The 18395-nt window shown below is 43.9% G+C and overlaps 1 protein-coding gene across 1 annotated transcript in view; it reads right to left on the reverse strand.

The window, feature by feature from the left end:
• Positions 1-18395, reverse strand: part of TMEM135 (transmembrane protein 135) — a 349453-nt gene that overhangs the window by 200756 nt on the left and 130302 nt on the right. The window contains exon 4 of the mRNA XM_044286249.1: positions 17772-17805. Within this exon, the coding sequence (XP_044142184.1) occupies positions 17772-17805 (34 nt within the window). The remainder of the gene's footprint in view (positions 1-17771; positions 17806-18395) is intronic.

The raw sequence follows: 18395 nt of genomic DNA on the forward strand, positions 1-18395 counted from the left end.
GAATGGCAGAGCAGCAAGAAACAAAGTCTTGAATGTTTTCCCTGACTTCTGCCAAGCTTCCTGTTCTCCAGTGATGGATGAGGTTTCCTGGGGCTGGCATGCCAAAACCAATTAGCCATGTCAAACCACAAAATGCAGCCACTGGGACCACCCCAGCCCCCCCTTTCACTGTTGTACTGGTTACAAGAAGAGGGACTTTAACAACGTCCAGACTCACAAGGTCTCCTATTGGAAAATATGTCATTTCAATGATTTATGGCTTTGGTAATGACATTGACCTATGGGCTCATGCTCCACCTTCAAAAGTGATTTCAATCCCATCTGACACAGAAGTACAAGAAATAACACAATGGAAACGTAATCTAAGAAAGATTGTAAGCTCTTCTGGGTAATGCATGGCTATGGCCATGGCTAAGATTTGTAAATGTTAAGAAACAAACTATTAAAATGTCAGCACAGCAGTATAAAGATCCCCCAAATATATCATCTATGGTAGCTGGGGTGTGGGCTATGAGGTTCTGTAAAAGCGGAGGTGTGAGTAATGTAGATGTATAGAAGCTTGTGTGTGTATTATGAGGTTCTGCAGCAACAGAGGTGTGTATTATGAGATTCTGCAGCAGCTGAGGTGTGTATTATGAGATTCTGCAGCAGCCGAGGTGTGTATTAGGAGGTTCTGCAGCAGCCGAGGTGTGTATTAGGAGGTTCTGCAGCAGCCGAGGTGTGTATTAGGAGGTTCTGCACCGGCTGAGGTGTGTATTAGGAGGTTCTGCACCGGCTGAGGTGTGTATTAGGAGGTTCTGCACCGGCTGAGGTGTGTATTAGGAGGTTCTGCACCGGCTGAGGTGTGTATTAGGAGGTTCTGCACCGGCTGAGGTGTGTATTAGGAGGTTCTGCACCGGCTGAGGTGTGTATTAGGAGGTTCTGCACCGGCTGAGGTGTGTATTAGGAGGTTCTGCACCGGCTGAGGTGTGTATTAGGAGGTTCTGCACCGGCTGAGGTGTGTATAGGAGGTTCTGCACCGGCTGAGGTGTGTATAGGAGGTTCTGCACCGGCTGAGGTGTGTATTAGGAGGTTCTGCACCGGCTGAGGTGTGTATTAGGAGGTTCTGCACCGGCTGAGGTGTGTATTAGGAGGTTCTGCACCGGCTGAGGTGTGTATTAGGAGGTTCTGCACCGGCTGAGGTGTGTATTAGGAGGTTCTGCAGCGGCTGAGGTGTGTATTAGGAGGTTCTGCAGCGGCTGAGGTGTGTATTAGGAGGTTCTGCAGCGGCTGAGGTGTGTATTAGGAGGTTCTGCAGCGGCTGAGGTGTGTATTAGGAGGTTCTGCAGCGGCTGAGGTGTGTATTAGGAGGTTCTGCAGCGGCTGAGGTGTGTATTAGGAGGTGTGTATTATTGTATTGTATTATGTTCTGGAACATTCTTTATGTGCAAACATCAGAAGTTGCTAAATAATTTCTAGAGTGAGTTAACGTGTTGTTTTTGCCACTATTACCACTAAATTCTGTTTGTTTGTTTGCTTTTCTAGACTTCTTGGTACTTTGCCACAATTTCATTGCAATTTATCAATGTACCCTTGCAGTACGAACAGATTTTTGTGTGGTTCCTCCACCAAAATCCACATATTACTTGCGGATTTAGTTGTGGCTTTGGCAAGATCTCGCCTGCATTGCAAAGGCTGAAAGCTGCACAAAAAAATGTGCACAAAAAATTCACATGCAGCGGATTTCAAAATCCACACGGCAGGTCAACTTCTATCCATTAAAAGAAGCAAAGTGTACTCTTCGGCAGAACCCAACCGACTTTAGAGTCCGTTGGACGCAGTATTCTCCAATCGTCACATCCGGCAGTGCACTGTGGCTTCTGTTATACATGGAGAATAAAATGCAGATGTGATCGGAGCCGTACATAGAAAACATTTCTCCATTTCCCCCCTTCACTCATGGGTCACACGCAGGAGCCTCCGTCATGAGCATGTACAGCACATGTGAATGTGACGGCGCAGAAGATAAATCTGAGAGCGCTTTCCTCTATTTACCCTCAGGAAGAGGAGCCTCCGAGCCCTGATAAGAGACTTGTAAAGCAGGAAACAGATGTAGATGGTGGAGAGAAAGGCGTCTTCATGTCATATTTGGACTCCATTGTTACATATAGGTCAGTGACAAGACTGAATAATGTTGTCATTACGCGGCTGCTGCAGTCATTTCCTCCCAATTACATATTTTCAGGAGATATTAACCTCAGATGAACTAAAGCGGGAGGAGATGAGGGGTACGCGTTCTATAGAGTAGACCTAGTTGTGTTATCGGTGGAAGGCAAAGGCCAAGCCTACAAGGGATGTGTGGCGAGAGATGCGCCCGACTGCAACTTTTGCATATTTGTATTTACTTGCAGTCAGGGGATATTAGCAGTGACAGGACTGGGGGGACAGAAAAAAGCTGGGGCGTTCCGCCAACTAGAATTATCCAATGTACAAGTGAGGCCCCAATGGGACCTATTCCTGCATAATGCCACTTCCAATCAGACAGAGTCTTCGGGAGAAGCGCTTTTCTGGTGACTGGGCAGTAGAGGATGTAGAGACAAGGAGGGAGAGCAAGGGAGAGAGAGTAGCAATATTAGATGTAGAGAGAGGGGGAGCAGTAAAAAGAATGTACAGAGAGGGGGAGAGAAATAGTCAGGACGGGGGGCAGTAAGACATATAGAGAGAAGGAGGGAGAGAGAGGAGGCAGTAAGTAGAGAGAGGGAAGGAGAAAGAGAGAGGGGGAGCAGTAAGAAGGATGTACAGTACAGACCAAAAGTTTGGACACACCTTCTCATTCAAAGAGTTTTCTTTATTTTCATGACTATGAAAATTGTAGATTCACACTGAAGGCATCAAAACTATGAATTAACACATGTGGAATTATATACATAACAAAAAAGTATGAAACAACTGAAAATATGTCATATTCTAGGTTCTTTAAAGTAGCCACCTTTTGCTTTGATTACTGCTTTGCACACTCTTGGCATTCTCTTGATGAGCTTCAAGAGGTAGTCACCTGAAATGGTCTTCCAACAGTCTTGAAGGAGTTCCCAGAGATGCTTAGCACTTGTTGGCCCTTTTGCCTTCACTCTGCGGTCCAGCTCACCCCAAACCATCTCGATTGGGTTCAGGTCCGGTAACTGTGGAGGCCAGGTCATCTGGCGCAGCACCCCATCACTCTCCTTCATGGTCAAATAGCCCTTACACAGCCTGGAGGTGTGTTTGGGGTCATTGTCCTGTTGAAAAATAAATGATGGTCCAACTAAACGCAAACCGGATGGAATAGCATGCCGCTGCAAGATGCTGTGGTAGCCATGCTGGTTCAGTATGCCTTCAATTTTGAATAAATCCCCAACAGTGTCACCAGCAAAGCACCCCACACCATCACACCTCCTCCTCCATGCTTCACGGTGGGAACCAGGCATGTAGAGTCCATCCGTTCACCTTTTCTGCGTCGCACAAAGACACGGTGGTTGGAACCAAAGATCTCAAATTTGGACTCATCAGACCAAAGCACAGATTTCCACTGGTCTAATGTCCATTCCTTGTGTTCTTTAGCCCAAACAAGTCTCTTCTGCTTGTTGCCTGTCCTTAGCAGTGGTTACCTAGCAGATATTCCACCATGAAGGCCTGATTCACAGTCTCCTCTTAACAGTTGTTCTAGAGATGTGTCTGCTGCTAGAACTCTGTGTGGCATTGCCCTGGTCTCTAATCTGAGCAGCTGTTAACCTGCGATTTCTGAGGCTGGTGACTCGGATGAACTTATCCTCCGCAGCAGAGGTGACTCTTGGTCTTCCTTTCCTGGGGCGGTCCGCATGTGAGCCAGTTTCTTTGTAGCGCTTGATGGTTTTTGTGACTGCACTTGGGGGACACTTTCAAAGTTTTTCCAATTTTTCGGACTGACTGACCTTCATTTCTTAAAGTAATGATGGCCACTCGTTTTTCTTTACTTAGCTTCTTTTTTCTTGCCATAATACAAATTCTAACAGTCTATTCAGTAGGACTATCAGCTGTGTATCCACCTGACTTCTCCACAACGTAACTGATGGTCCCAACCCCATTTATAAGGCAAGAAATCCCACTTATCAAACCTGACAGGGCACACCTGTGAAGTGAAAACCATTTCAGGTGACTACCTCTTGAAGCTCATCAAGAGAATGCCAAGAGTGTGCAAAGCAGTAATCAAAGCAAAAGGTGGCTACTTTGAAGAACCTAGAATATGACATATTTTCAGTTGTTTCACAATTTTTTGTTATGTATATAATTCCACATGTGTTAATTCATAGTTTTGATGCCTTCAGTGTGAATCTACAATTTTCATATTCATGAAAATAAAGAAAACTCTTTGAATGAGAAGGTGTGTCCAAACTTTTGGTCTGTACTGTATATAGACAGGGGGTGAGAAATGGGGAGGAGAAGGGGGCAGCATGAGACATGGGGGGAGAGAGATGAATAGAGAAAAGACAAAAGACAGTAAGGGATGTAAAGAGAGGGAAGGAGAAAGAGGAAGAGACAGGGACTTTAAGAGGCATATAGAGAGAGGGAGAGGAATAGAGAGAAGGGAGCATAAGAAATGTAGAAAGGAGAGAGAGATGAATAGAGAAAAAAGGGCAGTAAGGGATGTAAAGAGAAGGAAGGAGAAATAATAGAGAAGAGATAGAGGGGAACAGTAAGAAAGATATAAATAAAGAAAAGAGAGGAAGAGAGGAATAGAGAGGGGGGAATAAGAGGGATGTAAAGAGAAGGAAGGAGAAAGAGGAACAGAGCAGAGAGAGAGAAGGGGCAGTAAGAAGGATGTAGAGAGAGGGAGAGAGGAATAGAGAGAAGAGGAAAGGGTCTGTAAGATGGATGTAGAGAGAGAAAAGAAGAGGGAGGGGCAAGTAAGAAAGATGTAGAAAGGGAGGGGAGAGAGGCACACTGAGGAGAGAGAGCAGTACCAACCAAGATGTAGATTGTAGAGAGCGGGAGTGAGAGAGGAATACAGTGAAGAGAAAGGGACAGTAAGGGGGATATAGAAAAGGAAAGATTAAGAAATTAAGAGGAGATAGATGAAGGTAAGAAGAATGGAGAGAGGAGGAGAGAGAAAATCTGTATTAGACTTACCGGTAATTCGGTTTCCATGAGATCACCATGACGGCGTAACAAGGAGATTGACGCCTAACCTCTGTACGGGCAGGAACAGAGAAAGGTTAAAAACACCCCCTCCCTCCACCATACACCAGTGTTTCCAAAATTACTAAAGAGCAAGTTGGTGGTGATTAAATTATAGTGACCATAACAATATAGGATCAGAAGGTATTACTTCATACCAACGATGAACCTTCACAGAAAAATTGGAAAGGAAATAATGTGCCGTCGTGGTGATCTCATGGAAACCGAATTACTGGTAAGTCTAATTCAGATTTTCCATCTCATCACCATGACGGCATAAAAAGGAGATATACAAAATTATAACACTAAGAGGGGCTACTGCCTGGAGGACTGTACGTCCAAAAGACACCTCAGAAGTATTGAAAAAATCTAAACGATAGTGTTTTATGAAAGTATTCATACTGGACCATATTGCCGCTTTACAAATCTCTTCCAAAGAAACTCCTGCTTTCTCTGCTTGGAATGTGGACATAGCCCTGGTGGAGTAAGCTTTTAAATTATCGGGACAAGAAAACCCCTGAATACTTTAGCAATAAGTAATGGTGTTTTTTTTATCCACCTATCAATAGAGGATCTGGACACTTTTTTACCTTTATTCTTCCCTGAGAACTGAATAAGAAGGCTATCAGACTTCCTAAAACTTAGTAGATTCTAAGTATTTCAGAACCATACGTCTAAGGCTACTTTCACACTAGCGTCTAAGTTTTCCGGTATTGAGATCAGTCATAGGGGCATTCATTGTCAATGGGGACAAAACTGAACTGGACAGAATGGAATGCTCCAAAATGCATTCCGTTCTGTTTTGTTGCGTTCCCAGACCGGAACCCCGGGTCCAGTCTAAGCATTATTCTATCTTCCAAAATTCTAAGATAAGGCTCCCTGATGGTAATAGCCTGGATTTCACCCAGCCTCCTTGCAGACATGATCGCCATTAGAAAGGCTGTTTTGAAAGATAGAAATTTGAGTGGACAGTCATTCATAGGTTTGAACGGACATATTGTTAGACAGTTTAGAACAGTGTTAAGGTTCTAGGAAGGGACTTGTGATTTCAATATGGGTCTTAGTCTAGATGCTGCTCTCATAAATCTCCTGGATCCACCTATGATTAGCTAAGTCTGATTTAAAGAAACAGCGGAGTGCCGACACCTGGACTTTTAATGTAGAGGGTCTGAGGCCTAGCTCTAGCCCTTGTTGAAGGAAATCTAAGATCATCTGAATTTTTGGCCTCTCAAGGTTTGGAGATGGTTCCCCCGACCAGGAACAGAACTTCTTCCAGATTTTAAAATAGATGGCGGAGGTCACCTTTTTCCTACTGGAGTTGAGAGTGGCTATAACATTATCTAAGAGGTCTTGGCGCCCTAGTATTTCGACCTCAGGATCCAAGCTGTCAGTCTTAGGAACTCTGTGTGAGGATGTAGAATGGGCCCTTGATGTAGAAGGTCCTTCCTAAGCGGAAGAGTCGAAGGGCTGGAGATAGAAAGTCTTTTGAGGGAGGAGAACCAGCTCATTTTCAGCCAAAAGGGGGTTATCAGAATGACTGTTGAATTCTCCTGTTGGATCTTCTGAATCGCCCTCAGAATTAGCGGGAGGGGTGAAAAGCATAACTCAGACTCCAATACCATGTCAAGGCAAACGCGACTATCGCCCAAGGATTGCCCCTGGGATCTAGGGAACAGAATTTTTTCACTTTCCTGTTGTCTTTTGAAGCAAACAAGTCTATATCTGGAGTCCCTCATCTGTCGACAATCATTTTGAAGACCTCCAATTCAGGGACCATTCTGTTTGGTCTATTTTCTGTTGGCTTAGATAGTCCGCCTCCTGATTCAGAGATCCCTTGAGATGGGTCGCCGAAATAGATTTTTAGATTCTTTTCTGCCCAGTAGAATATTTTGTTTGATAGAGCTAGCAGCTTCTTTGATTTAGTTCCTCCTTGGTGTGAGGGATAAGCAATTGTCGTTGTGTTGTCCGAAAGGATCCTCAGGTGGTGATCCCGAAGAATCTCTTTCGCCATGTTTAAGGATTCCCACACCACACTTCGTTCCCTGAAGTTTGAGGATTGGCTGCTCACTGATAGGTACCAAGAGCCTTGGTAATAAAAGTCTCCAATTTTCGCTCCCCAGCCCAACAGGCTTGCGTCCGTTTTGATCTTGATATAAGGGTATTTTCTCCAGGTTACCCCTTTTGAGAGGTTCCTTTGAATCTTCCACCAGCACAGGAAGACTTTACTGTACCCCGAATGTGAACTTTCCAATCTAGAGACTTTTGTTGCTTGTCCTAGATTCCCAGAATCCAAGATTGTATTTTACAGAAATGTAACTGACTCCATGCTACTGAAGGAATGCATGACGTCAACATACCCAACAAACTCATCGCCTCTCTTATGGAACAGACTTTCCTTTTCTGAAAGGTTATGACCTTTTCCTTTAAAGATTGGATCTTGTCTTGAGGCAGAAAGGTGGACTATACTCGAGAGACCAGGATGACTCCCAGGAACCATACACTGGTTGATGGCTGTAGAAAGGATTTTACAGGATTTATAATCCAGCCTAGTTCTTCCAGCATGGATAAAAAGGTGTTTAGAATTGTTAATAAACGGTCTACTGTATCTCCGCCTAGTAAAAAAAATCATCTCGATATGGAAATAAAACTAGCTCATTTTGTCTTGGATATGCTACCATTTCGACCACCAGTTTGGTGATTACTTTGGGAGAGGAGGAAGTGCTGTAATTTGAAAATGGTGAATGTTGCCTCTCTGATCTCTTATGGCAAACCTTAGGAATTTTTTGGAATTGTGGTGGATTGGGATGTAGTAGTACGCATCTTTTAAGCCCACTATGCACATCAAAGCATTATTTTTTATCAAGGGGATTATGGACTCCAGGGATTCCATTCTGAACTTCCTGTAAGTTATGTACTTGTTGAGGAATTTTAGGTTTATTATCGTACGGAAGGAACCTTCTTTCTTTTTTACTAGAAAAAGACTGGAATAAAATCCCTGGCCTTGATCTGGAGTCGGGACCTGAACTACAACTCCTAGTTTCATTAGTTCTTGGACCCCCTGCCAGATGCTGTTCTGAGTTTTTACAGACCCCAGGTTTGTCACCAGGAATCTTTTTGGGGGGACTGAAGAAAATTCTATTTTGTAGCCAACTGTGACTACCTCCCGGGCCCAGGGATTTAAGGTAATGTTTTCCCAGGATGGAAGAAAATTCTTCAGTCTCCCTCCTACTCTGGTGTCATTGCTCATCTCTGGGCTTGTTCTAGGGATTAAGTAAAAAACCTTTCCCGCTACCCGCTTTGGGGTAACTCCAGTGTCCTGACTTTCCTTTCCCCTATAGGATTTATCCTGGCCCGAAAAGGAACGAAAGGGAAATTTCCTCCTGTATGGTCTATCCTCAGGAAAGCCTTTTTTTCTTGTCAGACGCTTTTTCCAGAATTAAACTTCATCTTTGAAGTTTTGTCCCCTGACCACAACTTCATTCAAAGGGCTCGACGGACCGCATTGGAAAGTCCTGCATCTTTGGCTGAAAATCTGACCGATTCAGCAGAAACATCTGCCAAGAAGGCCGTCGCAGACTTAAGTAGAGGGATAGAATTTATTATTTCGTCCCTAGGAGTCCTGTTCCTTAGATGAGATTCCAACTCATTCAACCAAAAGGTACATAGACCTTGCTACCGAGGTTGCCGCAATGTTGGATTTCAGATTAAACATAGTCGCTTCCCAAGATTTACGTAATAAACTGTCCGCTTTCCTTTCCATAGGGTCTCTCAGCTGAGACGCATCCTCAAAGGGCAATTACGTTTTTTTTGTTCAGTTTGGCCACCTGAACGTCTATTTTAGCAATCTAGTCAAATATTTTTGACTCTGCAGGATTAAACAACAGACGGCTCTTGAACTCCCTAGAATACCACTAGCCTCTACTCAGGGTCTGACCATTCTTCTAGGATCATGTCTCGGATATTCTCGTTAATGGGAAACTCTGGCTCTTTTAACCCTTAAATCACCAAACATCTCCTGGATGGAATGCACCTTTTGAACCTCTTCCACCCCCATGGTGGCCCTCACTGCTTTTAAAAGGTCAGACATTTCGTCTGCTGCAAAGCAGAACTTTTTACTTCCTTCTGGAACTTCTCCATCCTAAAGAGGGTCTTCCTCATCCCATTGTTTGGAAGAAGAGGCATCGTCACCCAAACATTCAGAATTAGAGGAAGAGGGCGCTATTAATTTTTGCCATTTTGGTGGTAACAGTCCCGAGTTGGTGGAACAAAGAAGACTTAATTCCCTCCTATAACATGGATCTGAACTCGTCCGTTAGTGAGGGACGCTCCTCATGAACAATGTTTGCAATACAATCCTTGCAGATTTTTTTAGGGTACATATGCAGCAATTTCTAGTAAAAAGAAATACATTTTGCTGTTTTTTTAGGTTTCTTCCGTGCCTCTTTAGTTACCTATGAGGCGAGAACAGACCAGAATCAGAAGGGATATATACACTCACCTAAAGAATTATTAGGAACACCATACTAATACGGTGCTGGAGTTCAGGAGATTGTCTTGACCAGGACCACAACCCTACATGCATTGAAGCAACTTCCATGTGATTGGTTGACTAGATAATCGCATTAATGAGAAATATAACAGGTGTTCCTAATAATTCTTTAGGTGAGTGTATACAATACAGACCAAAAGTTTCGACACACCTTCTCATTCAAAGAGTTTTCTTTATTTTCATGACTATGAAAATTGTAGATTCACACTGAAGGCATCAAAACTATGAATTAACACATGTGGAATTATATACATAACAAAAAAGTGTGAAACAACTGAAAATATGTCATATTCTAGGTTCTTCAAAGTAGCCACCTTTTGCTTTGACTACTGCTTTGCACACTCTTGGCATTCTCTTGATGAGCTTCAAGAGGTAGTCACCTGAAATGGTCTTCCAAAAGTCTTGAAGGAGTTCCCAGAGATGCTTAGCACTTGTTGGCCCTTTTGCCTTCACTCTGCGGTCCAGCTCACCCCAAACCATCTCTATTGGGTTGAGGTCTGGTGACTGTGGAGGCCAGGTCATCTGGCGCAGCACCCCATCACTCTCCTTCATGGTCAAATAGCCCTTACACAGCCTGGAGGTGTGTTTGGGGTCATTGCCCTGTTATAAAATAAATGATGGTCCAACTAAACGCAAACCAGATGGAATAGCATGCCGCTGCAAGATGCTCTGGTAGCCATGCTGGTTCAGTATGCCTTCAATTTTGAATAAATCCCCAACAGTGTCACCAGCAAAGCACCCCCACACCATCACACCTCCTCCTCCATGCTTCACGGTGGGAACCAGGCATGTAGAGTCCATCTGTTCACCTTTTCTGCGTCGCACAAAGACACAGTGGTTGGAACCAAAGATCTCAAATTTGGACTCATCAGACCAAAGCACAGATTTCCACTGGTCTAATGTCCATTCCTTGTGTTTGTTAGCCCAAACAAGTCTCTTCTGCTTGTTGCCTGTCCTTGATCAGATGGCCAAGAGAGGAGAGAAGGCTCTCATAGGTGAGGGTAAAACAAATTGATGTCTCTTCCCCCTACCCAGTATGAGTGAAGTTACTCACCTGGTTTGGTTTGCACTGATTGTGGTGCAACCTTAGTGGAGGGAGGTTCGAATGGTGGAGGTTGTCTGGGTTGGTGCTGCCAGTAGGTGTCCGAGACGACCCTGGGCGGGGGCCAAACCGCCGCTTGGGTAGATATGTGGATATATAAAAAAAGGTCTCGTCTGCACTGGATTCGTGCGGTGAGCCGATGGACTTAAGGCGCAAATCACAACCCGAGCTTGGATACGAGATTTTTTATTTTGAAAAGACGACGCGTTTCGGGGTACTCAGGACCCCTTTATCAAGTCTGAAAAAACATATAGTTATTACAATAGTCTGGGCAGTGTAAGTGATCAAAAGTTCGTAGTAGTTGGGAGACAGTAGTTAAAATAGTGTGTATACATATGTGCATACACGTACACATACACACAAGCACGCATTTATATTTCTAAAAGCATGAACATAATGTATATCCATAAGTAGTTGGTTGGTAGCTTCAATATTTTAGCTGGATGATTGGTTAGACAAATATTTAAATAGAAGGTAGAAGTAAAAAAGAGAAAAATGGTTGAAGGATGTAGATAAAAGTTAGTTATATATCTAAAATGGTAAAATCTAAGACAACTAAAAAGCCATGTTGGGCATATATATAATCGCATCGAATTATATGTTGCCTGTCCTTAGCAGTGGTTTCCTAGCAGATATTCTACCACGAAGACCCGATTCACACAGTCTCCTCTTAACAGTTGTTCTAGAGATGTGTCTGCTGCTAGAACTCTGTGTGGCATTGACCTGGTCTCTAATCTGAGCTGCTGTTAACCTGCGATTTCTGAGGCTGGTGACTCGGATGAACTTATCCTCCGCAGCAGAGGTGACTCTTGGTCTTCCTTTCCTGGGGCGGTCCGCATGTGAGCCAGTTTCTTTGTAGCGCTTGATGGTTTTTGTGACTGCACTTGGGGACACTTTCAAAGTTTTCCCAATTTTTCGGACTGACTGTCCTTCATTTCTTAAAGTAATGATGGCCACTCTTTTTTTTAACTTAGCTGCTTTTTTGTTGCCATAATACAAAGTCTAACAGTCTATTCAGTAGGACTATCAGCTGTGTATCCACCTGACTTCTCCACAACGCAACTGATGGTCCCAACCCCATTTATAAGGCATGAAATCCCACTTATTAAACCTGACAGGGCACACCTGTGAAGTGAAAACCATTTCAGGTGACTACCTCTTGAAGCTCATCAAGAGAATGCCAAGAGTGTGCAAAGCAGTAATCAAAGCAAAAGGTGGCTACTTTGAAGAACCTAGAATATGACATATTTTCAGTTGTTTCACACTTTTTTGTTATGTATATAATTCCACATGTGTTAATTCATAGTTTTGATGCCTTCTGTGTGAATCTACAATTTTCATAGTTCTGAAAATAAAGAAAACTCTTTGAATGAGAAGGTGTGTCCAAACTTTTGGTCTGTACTGTATATATATATATATATATATATATATATATATATATATATATATATATATATATATATACATATATACAGTACTCAGATATTTGAGTGCCCCTCCATTTTTTTTTACTATTTGGTGTTATAGTTTGACTTCCCTCTCTGGCTGGTGGCACACGGTGGTGATTTGCACCTGGTCGCATTTATATATCTATATCTCTCTCTCTCTCTCTATATTATATATATATATATATATATATATATATAGAGAGAGAGAGAGAGAGAGAGATATAGAGAGATATAGATATATAAATGCGACCAGGTGCAAATCACCACCGTGTGCCACCAGCCAGAGAGGGAAGTCAAACTATAACACCAAATAGTCAAAAAAAAATGGAGGGGCACTCAAATATCTGAGTATGATGGACAACAATAGGGTTTATTAAATAATAAAATGTCATAAAAAGAGTACATAAATAAACATCATACAATACAATGTATAAAAGAAAGTTAGAACGTAAAAATAACCATCCCAATGGATATGGGGTAAACAGTAGGATTACTACTGTAAGGTGACCTAATGAAATGAATAGCGTTGGTACCGTGGGTCACAGAATCAATGTACAGATAGCAAAGTCTATGATGAAATATTCAAGTGGTAAATTCCATATAAATTGAATAGATGGTAGTTAGTACGTTACCGCTCCCTGGCCGGTGTTCAGCTTCTTAATCTGCCGCCCGGACCTAGCACGGCATCCCGTGTTGTCTTGCAGTCAAACAGTGGTGTCCCACGTGACTCAGCGGCGCCTCACGTGATCAAGTAGTAACCACGTGACCGGCGTACAGGATGATGCGGTCCACAATGCGCTTCAATGGAAAACTTCCGTAATAGGAAGTGAAGAAATAGATGATGCGTTCCACCATGCGCTTCAAAGGGAAACTTCCGCGGTATATTTCACTTGAAGTTAGAAGGGAAGAACTCTCTTGGACGTCCACTTGTCATGGAGAACAGTTGAATCGCTGATATATCTTACAGCTTAAGTCTCCAGATGGTATAAATGCTTGCTAGGGCACTTCCGCCAACACCCACTTTCCTAGAATAAGGGTGACCTCCTTATGTCCCACTACATCAATATTCATTGTATATGGTTAAAGACAATCCCCGCAGGGAACTTACAGGAGGCTGAGAAGGAGCATCGACCTCTCTGGGCGAATGCGGCTCAGGACCTGACACACTGATCACCAGACCTCAGATCAATCCTGACTTGTGGCTCCCCGTTTTATCCGGCTGGCATACTGATCACTGCACGCCGCCTCCATGGGTCACTTCCTGGACGCGCCGGAAATGACGATGCTTCAGAGCGCTTCATGCGCCGGGCGCTCACTACCAGCTTAACCCACAAGGGGCAAGGAGGAGGACGCTGCCCCGGGAGCAGGCCCCCCCGTCTCTTCCCCTGCTCAGTATTAGTACAGGACCGTCGGCGAGCAGGGGAACATCGTGGATAAGATAAGTGCCACATCTCCATGACACACCATATAAAAACAATAAAAATCTTCATCCTTTATCTCCCTGACGGGCAGGGAGACCTTTCTTTGCCCTGGCCTCTGTAGGGACAGGAAAACACTGGTGTATGGTGGAGGGAGGGGGTGTTTTAACCTTTCTCTGTTCCTGTCCCTACAGAACTCAGGGGTCAATCTCCTTGTTAAGCCGTCATGGTGATGAGATGGAAATAGAAGAGAGCAACAGCAAAAAAAAAAATTGAGAGACAGAGGGACAAAGATGAATACAGAGCAGAGAGAGAGGGATATAGAATGGCATGGTGAGAAATAAATAAAGAGGAGACCGGGGAGAAGAGAGGGATGTAGAGAGAGGAACAGAGAAAAGAGACACAACAAGAGGCACATAGAGAGAATGAAAGAGGAAAACAGAAGTGAGAGGGTCAGTTAGGGGGATATAGAGAGAAGGATATAAAGAGAGTGAGGGTCAGAAATAAAAAAAAAGGAGACAGAGGAGAGCAATGTAAAGAGAGTGAGGGAGAGGGACAGAAAATGAAATAATAAAGGGAGAGAAAGAGGAAAAGACAGGAGAGAAGGGGCACACAGAGGAACATATAGAGAGGAAGGAAGAGAAAAATAGAGAGGAGGGCAAGCAAGACGGATATAGAGAGGAGAGAGACAGTGGCAGTAAGAGGACGGTAGGAGACAGCAGCAAAATAGATTTACAGAGAGAATGAGAGAGCAATAAATGGGATATCTATAGAAGGAAGAGAGGGAGAGAAAGAAAGATAGGAGGTTGATTTCTTTTCTTTTTGGTGCTTTCATTTTTGCTTTTCTACTTTTCATCTGAAAGAAACATCTCTTGAGAAACAAGATGAACACAGTAGAGAGCAGCAGCCATGAGAACATCCAGGACCACCAGCACGGTCCCGGACTCATGTGCTGGAATGGAAAGAAGATTATTTCTACTGTGTCTTCGCTATCTATATATTTTTGTGCAGATTGAAGAGAATGTGTCACATGGTCAGGGGGCTCCAGATTAGAGAGTCCAGAAACAGAATGTGTGTCAATGTTTAAGGTCAGAATAAATTTGATAGTGTTTTAATTGCCTTGAAAACTGTGAATGACACGCTGAGGACTCCTAGGACTGTATGCAATTCTTTTCAATCTCGTTTGTGCCAAGCCAACATTAGTAATCTTAATAGATATGGATTACCAGTGGTATGGTGGTAACAAACATTCCTACTCAAAATACCTCGACACTTCCTGTATTGTGTGTTGTGCTGGCGGCCCATGCCCGCCACTGCCCTGTCTCTCTAGGCATGCATGCATTACTCACCAGGTCGCGCTCTTTTCTAACTGGTGGCCCAGACCCACTTCTTGTTCACCTGCTGCTGGTAGTGGGCCCATGAGACGGCATTCCCATGTGCTTCCTTTGCAGGCCACGGCCTGTCTCTAGGGCCCTGATCTGTTCCAGCCTAGGACCAGGGCGATTAATAAAGAAAAATAAAAATAAAAAATTGTGACGTCATATGGGGGTGGGGCAGTCTCCTTAAATGTGCACCGCATAGGAACATACTGTGGTGCTGGCATAATCCCTCTGTTGGAAGGCCCAGCGCTGTGGTCTTTTTAAACTGGGTACTTCTGGTGTGCAGTCTCTTACAAGTGCGGGCCCGTCATTGCTGTTGCCTCTGGGAACAAGAAGCACAACCGAGCACTAGGGTAAGAAGCCAAGCACCACAAATGTGGAGTCATTAGACAGTTACCACCACACCAAGCACCGGGCCGCCAATGATGTTGCTCCAGAGATGCAGGGCCCTGCAGAATCGTTCCAACACTAGTCCAGTCATGGGTGGGGGAGGGGTGGCTTCTCTACTTCCTACACTGCTCTGGTCTGGAGGTGGAGGAGAGATGCCTTCCCTGCCTGGTGTATATGTGGGCCTGGCCAGCCCAGTATACAGCCTTCCCTGCCTGGTGTATATGTGGGCCAGGCCAGCCCAGCATACAGCATTTCCTGACTGGGTTATATGCGGGCCTGTGCAGCCCATTCAGCCTTCCCTGTCTGGGGTGTATGTGGGCCAGGCCAGCCCAGTATACAGCGTTCCCTGACTGAGGTATATGTGGGCCAGTCCAGCCCATACAGCCTTCCCTACCTGGCGTATATGTGGGCAAGCAAGGACAGCCGAGTATACAGACAACCCCCCCTGGGGTATACACGTGGGCCAGGCCTGCATACAGATGCCCCTGCCTGGGGTATACACGTGGGCCAGGCCAGCCCAGCCCAGTATACAGACGCCGCCTCTTTACCTAATGACCCTCTGCTACCTGCCATGATCTCATACTTATTTCACGGATATGCACAAACTCTGCCAGCCCTAACCTCAGCCTGTTTCCTGACTATGGGTATTACCTGTTCCCTCGGTGCTTTGCGCCGCTGTCTCTGACGGTAGTGAGTCAGCTGCCAACTACACCTGGACTATTCCAAGAGGCTGCGGTCTGGTGGCTCCCCTGCAGCAAAGGTCAGATCCCTTTACGGCGTTACAGGGTGAAAACCAGGGAACCACCAGGATAACTTGGGTCTAACACAAAGTCAAATCAGTTTGTTGACAGGGTGTGTCCATATCCATTGTCTGTTACACTGTTGAGATCATTTCTCAACAGTCACCTCATTATCATCACAGGTAGGATTACAATGAAAATTAAAGGTCCCAACACTGGATCCACCATTGACGTTTACCTCCTTCCCTTCCCTGAACAACTGTCCCCAGCAGACAACCCCTTTAATTTGAAATGAATTCTACATGCTCACAACTCTGAATTATTTTATGTTTTTGCTTAGGTTTACTTCTCTTCCAAACAAAAATACTTGGCAGGCGTCGCTATAAAAACAGCTTGCATTTTAAAATTTTTTTGCACTGTAGCACCTTGGCCTCGGTCTATAATGAGACACAGGGTCCCTTCTCTCAGAGACCTCACACGTGTGAGGGTTACTGCCTGCATCTGTGACTGAGGCATTCACACACAACATCGAAAAAAAGACAGAAAAACATAATAGAAACTTTCTAACAAACATAAAGTAGGAGCAATACTCACAAGAGTCAAGGTCTTATCACCAATATATTGCCATGGTATCTAACCGCTTCATGGCCTCGTTCATTGATGCCATTGTGTTCAACCCTAAGCTCATCTTTTGGAATTATGTATTGTATTTGTGATTATTTTTATTACAGGGATTTCCAGGACCATCAACCTGGCTTAATTAATCCTAACTTGAAAGCATGGGAAAGTTTCCAATATACCCAATATGTCAAAATTGCATGGATCAGCCACTCTGGAACTCGGTCACGTATGTCTCTTCAAAAATCATACATCCGCAGACAGCCTGCATACTAGTCTATGAATGGGTACATTACTTCTGCAGCCCACGGGTAGTTGCCGTAGACGAGACCAGAAATTTTCATCTCCCTAGACCTGTGATGGCTAACCTCCGGCACTCCAGCTGTGGTAAAACTACAACTCCCAAGATGCACACTTGCTTGGCTGTCCTCAGAACTCAACAGAAATGAATGGAGCATGCTGGGAGTCATAGTTTCAACACAGGTGGAGTGCCGGAGGTTATAGGGCTTCAAAAAAATGCAGACAGCATCCGTGCGGCCGTTCCACAGATGATAGAACATGTCTTATTCTTGTCCGTTTTTCAGACAAGAATAGACATTTTGACAATGGAGCTCCTTTGACAATGGAGATGCACACTGCCGGGATCCACAATTGTGACTGCAATACAGAAACGGTTGCGTGCATGTAGCTTAAACCTGTGAGATCTAAACCTTTGAAGTCTTTGATGGTCAATACTTGGTTCTTTTCCCACCAAGAGAACATGTAGTGACATAAATGGAGGAGAATGAAAATTTTTATGCATGATGAAGGAAGAGAACACTCCATAAACATAAAGAAAACACATAAGTGAAACACAAAAAAAATGCAAGAACATCAGACCACCAAGGAGCATTTTCAGTCTAACAGTATCCAAAAACACAATAAAATATTAAAAACCAAATTATTTTTTTTTTCTTACCTGGTTAGCCATGTAAATTGTCAGCAATCCTCTCCTAAAAAAAAAGAATCATAGAAATTTACAAATTTAGAAAATGCATATTTAAAATCCAATTATATTGTAGCCCAAAATATTGGAATTATATTATCATGGCCCAAAGAATCTGCTTAGTCTGGGCATTCATTGTAGTGATATCATTACATTTCGGGGCTTATTTTTGTAAAGTGACCTGCCTGTACCCAAGCCATACACTACATAGCTGCCAGCTATTAAATCAGCTTCAAACCCTTCTTCGATATGTTGACAAACCACCAATAGTCAACTATGGGCAGCATTATAGTATCTGTGCAGCCAGTTATGTGCGGCAGTATGCCCCAGCCCCTGTACCCAATGTAGAAATCCATCACACCAGTAAAGGGGTTTTACCCCACTGACTTCATGTCTATAGACTGCTCTCAACAGCATCCGCATGCTGTTGAACTACACAAGATTATACAAGAGTATTCTACGTGTTTTTGTATATACTGGGTCCAACGGAGCAACACAAAAAAATTCCACTAGCATTTTCACAGAATGTGTCTTACATGTGTCCTCTGTATGAAATCAGAGGCGTACTTGTACAATAGAGGGCCCATACATGTCTGT

This window comes from Bufo gargarizans, chromosome 3 (assembly GCF_014858855.1).
Source record: "Bufo gargarizans isolate SCDJY-AF-19 chromosome 3, ASM1485885v1, whole genome shotgun sequence".
Taxonomy (NCBI): Eukaryota; Metazoa; Chordata; class Amphibia; order Anura; family Bufonidae; genus Bufo; species Bufo gargarizans.